At 58.7% G+C, this 11562-nt stretch overlaps 1 protein-coding gene across 2 annotated transcripts; it reads left to right on the top strand.

The window, feature by feature from the left end:
- Positions 1 to 2110: 2110 nt before the first annotated feature.
- Positions 2111 to 11521, top strand: HCRTR1 (hypocretin receptor 1; the record flags this gene model as incomplete). 2 transcript variants are annotated; one of them, XM_079776372.1, is made up of 8 exons in its annotated part: positions 2190 to 2309; positions 2503 to 2681; positions 3214 to 3457; positions 3794 to 3909; positions 4991 to 5035; positions 5360 to 5586; positions 6803 to 6924; positions 8772 to 11521. In XM_079776372.1, the coding sequence occupies 8 exons, from the start codon at positions 2270 to 2272 to the stop codon at positions 8960 to 8962; spliced, it is 1164 nt and encodes a 387-aa protein (XP_079632498.1). In that variant the 3' UTR covers positions 8963 to 11521. The 2 variants fall into 2 exon arrangements, with proteins under 2 accessions (XP_079632497.1, XP_079632498.1); XM_079776371.1 differs by lacking the exon at positions 4991 to 5035 and having other exon boundaries at positions 2111 to 2309.
- Between the last annotated feature and the right edge of the window lie 41 nt (positions 11522 to 11562).

The raw sequence follows: 11562 nt of genomic DNA, 5'->3' as shown, positions 1-11562 counted from the left end.
CAGACCTGGAGAGAAGCCTGGGTCTCAGCAGCACCTCTGCTGTGTGACCTAGGCTGAACCGTCAGTGCAGTGTTCTCATCTGTGAAATGGGGGCAATAACAACCGCCTCACTGGACTGATTACATGAGGTCATGCGTGGCCAGGGCCAGATAAACGGCAGCTGAATGAATGAAGCCCACTGCCTGGCACACTTAGCAAATGCTTGTTGAAACAATCAGCCCCTCTGACTCCCCCCTTGCTGCCTCCACCTGCCATCTCTGTCTTGGGAGGAGGATAAAGGGTTGGGGGTCAGATAGGGTGGGGGCTGGGAGATGGGCACAGGCCTCTGGCGTCACTGGGAGATAGCAGCTCCCGCCGCCGCAGTCAGAGCCTGGCTGGAGGCGCTGCAGGCGCCCTGTTCACCCCTGTGACCCACCTGTGCCCTCCTCCTCCTCAGCTAGGTGAGGCAGCGCTGGGATTCCTTCTGCACTGGGACTCTCCCAAGCTGCCCAGGCAGGGCCGCCGGCACACAGTAGGTGCTCTCTGGATGCGTGGGGAATGGCCGGAGGCAGAAATGTTGAATGAATGCGAAAGGCATGAATGAACGGATGGACGCATGAATGGGAGCGGATGGCAGCGTGAAGTGGGAGGTAAGGAGGCACGAGCATCTCCCTCCGCCCTCCGGTCTCCAGGCTGGGAGACAAGCAGAGGAGACCGGTGGGGGCTCCCCTCCCCGCTCTGCCCCTCCCGCCCCGGCCACCTCTCCCGGCGGCGTGCAGCCCAGCGGAGCCCGCGCCAGCCACAGCCCGCTTTGGAGCCACAGCACCCCCAGGACCCCGGCTTTCGGCGCAGGGGGGCGAAGTCCCCGCTGCAAGGTCGGGGATCAGCCACCGAGGACGCCGGAGTCCCGGAGCCAACAGGTGCGGGGCGTGGGAGACCCCCAGACCCAGGGTGGGGGTTCCAAACAACCCTCGACAGGAGCCAAGAGTCGGGGGGGGGGGGGATAACCTGGGACTGGGAAGCTGAGACCCCAGCAGGCTCCCTCCTGCAAAACCCCTAAACTCGTCCCCCGCCCCCCTTCGCCCCACCCTGCAGCCCCTCACAGCTCCCGAGGTGCACGGAGGTCCTGCTCAGGGAGTGGGTCCGCCCCTGTTCGGTGGGGATAAGAAGGAGTTCCCTCCCCCTCTCCCAGGGGTCTCCAGGGCCCAGCAACCTCCCTCACAAGTGCGGGGTCCTCCCTCTCAGCCTCGGAGAAGGAGGGTCTGAGCCAGAGAGGAGGGGCGGGGAGCGAGGCCGGATTTATGAATGGAGGGAGCGTCCTGCGCGCCGGCCCCCAGCGACCCCTGGCGGCCGCCGGGGCGCATAGCGGCCTCGGGGATTCAAGAGGGGCTTTCTCCCCACTTCCAGAGAGGTCTCCAGCTTCCCGCTGCACCCCTGCTCCACCGGGTGTGTGTGTGTGTGTGTGTGTGTGTGTGTGTGTGTGTGTGTGTCCACCCGGGAGGGTTTGGCAGGTCTAGTGGGCGGGGCCTGGGTCTCTAAAGCCTCCCTTGACCTTTTTTTTTTCCAACCAAAAATTCAGGCCTGTGACCTGTTCACAGGAGAATACTTGCAACCGGATGGGTTCATCTCTCAAATCTGTGGTGTGTGGTGGATTCAGACAGACCTGGCATAGAGCTTTGTGACCTTGAGCGAGGGGCTCAACCTCTCTGAGCTTCTACCTCCTCCTCGTCAAAGCAGGGCTCTCCAATAACGGGGAAGCCAGCCCCGCGCCTGTTTCTGGGTAAAGCGCTGGGCATGCTTTAGAGCTCATTACTCCCACTGCAGTCCTGTGAGGTAGGTGCGGCCGTTATTCCAGTGAACAGATGGGGAAACCGAGGCTGGACGGAGCCAGGTCTGTCCCTCTCCACTGTAACCCACAGCACAGAACGCTGAGGATTAAGAGGGAGTTTATATGCAAATTGCCTGGCACATCCCCTAATGTTTCCTTTCTTCCTCGCTCCCTCCCTTTCTTCAGGACATCGGGGGCTGGGACCCCAAAAGACCTGGGTGCAGGACTCCGGGTTCCCTGAGGGAAGTGGGCTGAGGCCTGTGGAGACCATGATGGCCCTTGGCAGCAACGGCTTCTGAGCTCATGGAGCCCTCGGCCACCCCGGGGGCCCAGTCGGGGGTCCCCAATGGCAGCAGGGAACCCTCCCCGGTGCCTCCCGACTATGAAGACGAGCTTCTCAGCTATCTGTGGCGCGATTACCTGTTCCCGAAGCAATACGAGTGGGTGCTCATCGCAGCCTACATGGCTGTGTTCCTCGTGGCCCTGGTGGGCAACACGCTGGGTAGGTCCGTGCGCCCCTGTGGTGCTGCGGGACTCCTGTGGGGACTGGCAGGAGTCCCGGGCCCGGCTTCTCTCCTCTGCCTCGGTGTGGGGTAGTGTGTGTGGCCGGGGGCGGGGGGAGCTTGCTGATGGGCTGCGAGCTGGGATGGGCATGGCTCTGCCTCCCGCTTTCCCTCATCCTGCCCACCCCGCAGTCTGCCTGGCCGTGTGGCGCAACCACCACATGAGGACCGTCACCAACTACTTCATCGTCAACCTGTCCCTGGCGGACGTGCTGGTGACGGCCATCTGCCTGCCAGCCAGCCTGCTGGTGGACATCACCGAGTCCTGGCTCTTCGGCCATGCCCTCTGCAAGGTCATCCCTTACCTACAGGTGAGCTCTGCCCCGTGACCCTCATCACCGCCGTCACACCAAGCACAGAAACCATGGCCTTACGTAAGCCTCAGGGACCCTCAGACTTGCCTTTCAGACAGGACACGGTCGCTCAGCACATGTGTGGTGTCATTCTCTACTGTCAGCAAGAGCAATCTATCAGCCCGACACTGGAGCACACAGCCCTAGCCCCACATACTCCTACAGAGATCCCCCACAACCCTCCCCCCACGAGGCACAGGCACAGACAGCCATGTGCGGATACATGCAGGGACCACCTACTCTGGGACAAGTCTTGAGCTAGACATTTTCTATCCGTGATTGCATTTCTCTCCACGAGAATCCTGCCAGGCGAGTGGAATGTTCCCACTGCGCAGGCGAGGCTCAGAGAGGGTTGAGTGACTTGCCCAAATCTCACAAGCCAGGAAGTGGTGGAGTCAGGATGTGCCCTGCACCTGGGCTGTGAGCCCCTCCCCCCTGCACATCTCTGGGTGGCCCCTGAGAGGACTGACCTGGTGTCTCCCTGGGGCAGGCCGTGTCTGTGTCAGTGGCAGTGCTAACCCTGAGCTTCATCGCCCTGGACCGCTGGTATGCCATCTGCCACCCCCTGTTGTTCAAGAGCACGGCCCGGCGTGCCCGTGGCTCCATCCTGGGCATCTGGGCTGTGTCGCTGGCTGTCATGGTGCCCCAGGCTGCCGTCATGGAATGCAGCAGTGTGCTGCCCGAGCTCGCCAACCGCACCCGGCTCTTCTCTGTCTGCGATGAGCGCTGGGCAGGTAACGGGGTAGCCTTGGGCAGGCTCTCCTGAAGGGGGCGCCTCTGGGGCACATCCCCTAGGGCAGGCAGCGGCCAGGGCACCCAGGCGGTGTCTCTGAGAGGACACTTTAGAGCAGACATCTGCCAAGGATACCTTCAGGGCGGGTACCTCCTCTGGTAAAGACATCTGCTAGCGGTCCCTCAGGGTGGACACCCTCAGGCTGGGCAACTCCAGGGTCTCTCTGCCAAGGTGCCCGTGTGGGGCCCCGCTGCTTGCTCTGGCCGTCGCCGCGGCCAGGTGGCATTGCTACGCAGGGCAGGCTGGGGCCCAACCTTTGCATCCTTGGCCCCTGCAGATGACCTCTACCCCAAGATCTACCACAGTTGCTTCTTCGTTGTCACCTACCTGGCCCCGCTGGGCCTCATGGCCATGGCGTATTTCCAGATCTTCCGCAAGCTCTGGGGTCGCCAGGTGAGGCCCACTCTGCTGTCACTGTCTGGGCTGGGAGGGGGGCGGGCGCTGTCTAAAGGAGTAGACAGTCCTCTGCTCTCAGAACATGCCATCCTGGCTGCAGCCAGAGAGAGGAAAGGCCCAGGGACTCTCAAACTCAAGGCTGAAGTGGTAGAGCCGACCCTGGAACTGAACGGTAACGAACACCTTCTAGTATCAGTAGCTGCCATTGACTGTCCCATGCACTTCCCACTGATCTTGGACCCTCTCAACCACCGTATATTATCCCCAACTTCACATAGGAGAAAACAGACTCAGAGAGGCAAAGCAACTCCCCCAAACCCCTCCGCCAGGAAGGGGAAGGCCAGGCACTCAGTCCCCGATCGGTGGGGTCCAGTGCTCAGGTCAGCAGCACCTCCGTGTTGCTTGCCACATCATGCACTTTGCTCACAATGTCTTCGCAACCGTCTCACCAAAGCAGCAATATCCCCACTTTACAGACGCTGAGTAACGGCAGCCAGCTTGCCACAGCCAGTGAGTGGCAGGGACGTTCTGGGCCCAGGGCCTGTCTTCTTTCCTCTATTACAAACTGACCCACAGCAGGTTTTGTGTGTGTGTGTGTTGGGAGGGGGGGAGGGTTGTGGGGACTGGGGTGCTCAGAGGCCCCATGGCACCAGCAGGAGTGAGTCCTGGGCCAGTGTCTGGGCAGTGAGAGCATGCAGGCCAGAGCATGACCAGCCCTCCGTCCACGAACATATGCCACCTGCTCCTCACAGCCGCCAGTCGAGAGGGCGGCAGTCACTCTCTCATCTCACAGACCCGAGAGCCAAGGCTCGGAAAAGGAAATGCGCTGAGCAAGGTCGCAGCGCTCATGAATGGCTGAGCCGGCCCCAGGCCCCCGTTTCCTGGACCCTGGCCCATGCCCTCTGGGGGGAGCTTCCGGTGTCTAGCGGTGGGAGAGGCTTCGAGGGCATCTGTGGCTGCTCCAGGAGCCTGGGCCCTGATAGGCTTATGGGCGCCGACCTAGGCTGGGACCTGTGCTCTGAGGCCAGGCCATTCCATGCTGCTCCCTGGCTCAGCCTTTGCCAACGCTTCCCCACAGGCAGAAGGAAGACTCACCTGCACCCCAGCCCCACAGATGGAGGAGGTGACCCAATGAGGATGGGTGGGTGCTGGGAGGATGTTGCCAAGGGTCCCCTGCCTCATCTGTAACCAAGGGCCAATAATATCTTCCCCAAAGGCATAATTGGGGCGGCCCCCCCATGAGCCAATGGAAAATGAAAGCAGGTGTTCACACTCCGTGCAGAGTGTTGGTCTCTGTTATGAATGTTAGGTTCCTTCCTATTGCAAGGGTTTGTTCCCTTCGCCCACCTCCACCTGCCCCAGGGTCCAGCCTGAAGCAGAGCCCAGCAAAGGGCCTGACCTCCGAGGAGCTCCTCCCCCCACCGCTGTCTCTGTGTGTGCTGGACAGATCCCGGGCACCACATCAGCCCTGGTGAGGAACTGGAAGCGGCCCTCAGACCAGTCGGAGGAGCAGGGGCAGGGCCTGGGCGCAGAGCCCCAGCCTCGGGCCCGGGCCTTCCTGGCTGAGGTGAAGCAGATGCGCGCTCGGAGGAAGACAGCCAAGATGCTGATGGTGGTGCTGCTGGTCTTTGCCCTCTGCTACCTGCCCATCAGTGTCCTCAATGTCCTCAAGAGGTGAGAGCACTTGGGGAGAGGTTAGGGGTGAGGAGGTGGTTATGGGGTCAGGGGAAGGAGCTGTCTTTGCTTTGGAAAAAGACCCGGCTTAACCCCAAAGCTATGATATCACCTTGGGGCAGGTCATTTCTCTGAGCCTCAGTCTGCTCATCTGTAACATGTGACAGTAACAGTCCTGGCCTCCTAGGGCTACTGTGAAAATGCTTTCATCCACTCACTCGTCAGATGGTAGGGCTGGGAACACAGTGAACAGTGCACAATACAGAATCCCTGCCTTCGTGGAGGCCACATCCGATGGGAGAAAGAAATAAATATACATTATACAGCCAGGCAGTGACAATTGCTATGAAGAAAAAAATACGGGAAGTGGATAGAGAGTAGTGGTGATGGGCTGTGGTTTTTTGGTGTGTTTTTTTAAATCTTTTTAAAAAACAGCATATGTTTTTGTGTGTGTGTGTGTGTGTGTGATTTTTTAATATATTTTATTGATTTTTTACAGAGAGGGAGAGCCAGAAACATTGATGAGAGAGAAACATCAATCAGCTGCCTCCTGCACACCCCCCACTGGGGATGTGCCCGCAACCAAGCTACATGCCCTTGACCGGAATTGAACCTGGGACCCTTGAGTCCACAGGCCGACGCTCTGTCCACTGAGCCAAACTGGTTAGGGCAGCATATGTTTTTTTAAAAAGGCCTCTGAGGAAGCGACATTTGGCAGAGACTTGAAGGGAGGGATGGCACGCTGAGCGGAGGGAGCACAAGGGCATGGGGAGCGAGAGGCCACGGGGTGCAGGGAAAGAACACGGACTATTTGACATGAGGCATCTGTGTAAGTTAGTGCGTGGCCACTGCCTGGCTGAGTGATCTGGGGCCAGTCCCTTGACTTCTCTGAGCCTGTTTGAAAGATGGCGTGTCTATGACTCATCATGTTGCTGTGAGAATGGATGAGAACATGAATGGGGAGACCCAGGGGGTCAGATAGCTGGTGACTGAGCAGATGTGCCCTGGTGCCTGCCCTTAGGCCCACTCCAGTCATACTCTGTGCTCAAGAACCCAAAACTGTGGTCAAGAACCCAGACCCAGAGGCCCAGGAAAGGGGTGGATGGAAGGGGCAGGGGGAACTCCTGTAAACACACACACACACACACACACACACACACACACACACACACACACACGTCTGCCCCATTTCTGACTGTCCTCCCCTCGGTCCTAGGGTGTTCGGGATGTTCCACCAAGCCAGCGACCGCGAGGCCGTCTACGCCTGCTTCACCTTCTCCCACTGGCTGGTGTACGCCAACAGCGCGGCCAACCCCATCATCTACAACTTCCTCAGCGGTGAGTGGGCTGGGGGCAGTGACCGAGGGCAGCAACAGTCCCCAGGGCAATCGTCTCCCCATTCCCAATCCAGACCAAATAAAGGCTGGCAGGGAGGGAGGTCCATACCTCCTCCTTCCTGGGAATCATGACCCTGCTCTGGTCACTCCCACTCAGGGGCAAGACTTAACCCCAGGAGTCCTGCTCTGAGTGGGAGACCGGCCACTCTCCCAACGGTGGCCAAAGAAAGCTGGCCAGCACCCAGGGTCCAGTTTTGCAGATTATGCAGACCAGTGAGTGGGTGGGGAGGGCAGCAGTAGGCCAGCTCGTCTCCACCCCCGCCAGGTGCGTGCACAGCAAGGCCTCCAATCAGCCTGCCTGGTCAACAGGCTCCAGAGCAGGGGTCCTCAAACTACGGCCCGCGGGCCACATGCGGCCCGCCGAGGACATTTATCCGGCCCGCCGGGTGCTTTTGCCGCTGCTGCCTGTCCTGCTTAGCAGCCGACTTAGCAGTGTGCATAGGAATTTGTTCATAGTTTTTTTTTTTTTTTAACTACAGTCTGGCCCTCCAACGGTCTGAGGGACAGTGAACTGGCCCCCTGTTTAAAAAGTTTGAGGACCCCTGCTCCAGAGGGAAGCAGGCCTGTGGGAAGAGGGCCTGAGGGATGGCTGCGTAATCAAGGCATTGTTGGGGCTCAGGGCATCACCAGCAGAGGCAACCCAAGGCAGGGAGAGGGTTTCCCCATGCCCAGCTAGACACACACTGGCAGAGGGGCCAGAATTTGGGGGGCTATCCCTGGATCCACCCTCCTCCAGCACCAGTCCTCCTGCTCCCCACTCTGGAAATCCAGGCCTCCCGGTCCCCAACTCCAACCGGGCCTCCTCTCTCCTGTCCAGCACTTGCCATGCCCTCCACCTCCGTTTCCACACAGTCCCCCAGCCCAGCAAAAGTGTGACTCACCTGACCTCTGACTTATGGCCTAAAGAACTGGTCCAGATGACTGTACAGGCCTGGACACAAATAATCATCCAGAAAAGGTTGAAAGGGACCTGGGGTCAATATAATATCCCTCCTGAGACTCAAGAATTACTCAACAGAGGCTGGCCAGGTGGTCTCCAGCTCAGAGAGAACAGAGAGATGCACGCTGCAGCAGGCACAGTGCATTCCTTTGTGGTTACATTTACGGAGCGCCTACTGTGTGCTAGGCCCTCTGCTGGGCACTGGAGAGGCCGGCGGGAAGCTGAAACATGATCAAGGAGGTTTCAGTTCCGGTTAAATCCGTTCCCCTGGTGCCCTTGCTGAACAAGGTGGCTGTGGCAGTCCCCCCGTCCCCACTCACTCTTCCCATTTAGACAAAGGGCTTTAGCGTTAGAACCAGCGCCAACAGCCAGCTGGTGACCTTGGGCAAGCCTGCACCTCTGTGCCTCATCTGTGGTGAGGATCAAGGACCCCAGGCTCTCATGCCTGGTGTGAGGGCTGCTGCTGCCGTCATTTTCATTGCCATGGGGCAGAGATGGGAAAGCCTCGGTGAGCCCTGAGCCCCTCCACCTGCACGCCCAGGAGGGCAGAGACTATCTGAGGCCCCCCAGCCAGACACCATGTTTACACGGTTAGAGCCAGGCTCAGAGCCAGAGCGCAGTCAAGGAATCAGATAAAAACTGCATTTCTCGCTGGGAACCAGCTCCCGGCCTCTGTTCTCTCCCCGTGGCAGTGACGAGGTGGCTCCGGGGCTCTCCATCCCACTCTACCCTTCCCTCCCACCCCCTCCCAGGCAGCTTGGCTTGAGCTGCGTGGGTGTCCCTGGGCTCAAGGCCCCTTCCTGCTGCATCCGGCTCCTGATGGCTCTGTCTTCTGTCTCCCAATCAAGGCAAATTCCGGGAGCAGTTCAAAGCTGCCTTCTCCTGCTGCCTGCCCAGCCTGGGTCCCTGCGGCTCTCTGAGGACCCCCAGCCCCCGCTCCTCTGCCAGGCACAAATCCTTGTCCTTGCAGAGCCGATGTTCCGTCTCCAAAGTCTCCGAGCACGTGGTGGTCACCAGCGTCACCACGGTGCTGCCCTGAGCGAGGCTGCCCACCCTGGTGGCTCCAGGGGGTGCAACCCGTTCCCTGCCTGGACTGCTCCCCTGGCTCCTGAGGGACCAGCCCTGACTGACTGTGGACGCAGTGCGAGGCCAGGGCTCCAGTCCTGGTTTTCTACCTGTTTGACTTTGAGCAAGTAACACGCCTTCTCTGAGCTGTGTCCCCTAAACAGGATTGATGTGAGGATTAAGCATGCTCAAGAAAGTGGAAAGCTCTCTGTAAATTGTAGTGTCGTGGACAAGATTACCATTGTATTCCTCACTCGGCTGTCCCTCACAGTACCATCGATCCTCATCATCCTTCCAGAGCTTGGCCTTCTTCCCAAAGACCCCTCTCCTCCCGGACTACAGGCCTTCCCGAGTCTGCTGGAAGGACCCAGTAACCTTTCCATCCTGCCCAGGCTGCACTCGGCCAGCCCTGCTCCGCTGCCCGCCTGAACGAACAGGCCCAGCCCTCCCCTGTGGGAACACAGCCCCACCCTCACCAGGTGCCCAGTGCACACACCACAGACTGGATCCTTCGGCTTTGTGGTGTGATAAAACGCTCTCCATGTGACCATTTGGCGTGGAGGCCAGCAGCCCGAAGCAATTGTAATTAAAAGCCTGGCACTGAATGTTCCCTTTCCTTGTCATTGCACAAAATCTGTGCCTCTTAAGTTAAAAGCGAGGAAGGTGGGGAAGTCGGGGTTGGGGAGAGAGGCGGCAGGGAATGCTATCTGCTGACTACTCCCACCTCCATCCCCCAACACACCGGGTCCCTGTGGCTCCTCGCCAGGCCTCAGAGCACACATGGTGCTGCTTCCTCAGGCAGTGCCGTCTGAGGCCCAGGACCTCAACCCTTGACGTGCCTGTCTGCTCATGGGCCCAGTGGGCTCTGGGAGGTAAGGGGGGAGGGAGGGCACACAGCAGAGCGAACAGACTGACTTCCTATTATCATCGCCTTCTTGGGTATCAGGGCTTTGCTTATTCACGAGGACTCACAGGATAAAGGGAAAGCACAGACTTGGCTGGACGTGCTCCGCCTGCCACCGAGATGATTAGCGGGCTGCCAGAGGCCCTGCGCCTGTTGCCAGGGCAGGAGGCGGAGCACAGTCTGAAGCACTGCTCTGAGGAGTGGGAGGCACCTGGCAGAGGCTGGACAGGACATGTGCACTGCTGGGTCTGCGTAACCTGATTAAAGAAGCCACAGCCTCCCTCTGACCTCACCCATCAGGAAGTGGGGCAAAACCATGGTCTCGCCAGGGCCCAGCCCAGGAATGCTAAGCACCCCTCCTCATAGGCATCACCAGGACATGTGGAAGGTGTGGGCCATCACCTTCCTAGATGACTCACCAGCCCTGCACATTGTGGACATTCCCACAGATGTGCAGGGTGGTCAGCTGGGCTGGGCTGTCCTGCCCATTTTACACTCCTTTTGGCCTTAGGATCCAGAGCTGCTGGTCAAGCTTGTAGCCAGGCTTGGAAGTGCAGTGTGCAGAATGAGGTGTGAGGGCTGACCCCAGACTCAGAACCAACTGTGCCCACAGGACCAACCTAGATCCTGGGTTCCTCAGCCCTCGCTGAGCACAAGGCGGATATGACTGGCATCGTTATAAAGTGGGTTTCAGTAGACACTTATCTCAGTGGGAACAAAGAAACAACAGAAGCTTCCCCTACTCTCTGCTGGTTGAACCCAGTGCCATGTGAGCCTGAGGCCTCCATTGGGGGGACCCACATGAACTGGAGAAAATTCAGGGGACGTGACCAGAATGACAAGGGGAAGAGATGCTCGGTGAAAAGCTGCCGAAGAGCCCAGGACTTGGGGGGAATGTGTGGCAGATTCCAGGCATCTGGAGGGCTGGCATGCACTGAACTGTCACTGGAGGTTGGCAAGTAGAGGCTGGACTCACATGGGGCCATGAGGGGCTCGAGCTCTGGATGGTGGCTGGCCTCTGGGAATGCATCTAATTCTACCACTCTAGCCTACAGAGAATGGGACTGAACTGCCCAGTCCAACATACCTGCTGGGCCTCACTGAGCTGCCAAACAGCCATAGTTTCTTTCCCAACCATCCACTGCAGAGAGGAGAGCCCCGCCTAGGGCTTGGGAGCTCTTATCTTTACCCCCCAAAGCAAAAGGATTCTCGCACCATCACCCATGATAAGGTCCCCCAGGCAAACCAGGTGTCTGGTGTTTGGGCTTTGGACTGAAATTCTGTCAGCTCACTATGGACATTCAGTGTAGACTGGTTATCATGCTGATCGGAAGAGCCAGCAGACAAGTACAGCTGTCTGTGCTTAATAAACACGGGGGGAAAGTTATGACTTAATAAATGCAGTTTGTCTGGAGGATAAAACCAGGGAGGGCTTGAGATAATAAAAAGGCCAGGCTGTAAAGTTTGGAGTGGCTTCGACCTGCTCAGAATGCCAGCCCTAAAACAGTTATAAAACACATAATTGGCCTCTTGAGCTGAGTCCAGCCCCCTACCCTTCAACTTCACCCTGGTAAATGACAGCAGCCTCATGTAGACGATGCCCCCTCAGCTGCTACTTTCTAAGCGGCGCAGCACACAGTAAATACTTAAATCTTTGTTGAATGAAAGGA

This window comes from Cnephaeus nilssonii, assembly GCF_951640355.1.
Source record: "Cnephaeus nilssonii genome assembly, chromosome: 7".
Taxonomy (NCBI): Eukaryota; Metazoa; Chordata; class Mammalia; order Chiroptera; family Vespertilionidae; genus Cnephaeus; species Cnephaeus nilssonii.
Note: the sequence above shows the minus strand (reverse complement) of the source record. Positions and strands in the feature narration are given on the sequence as shown.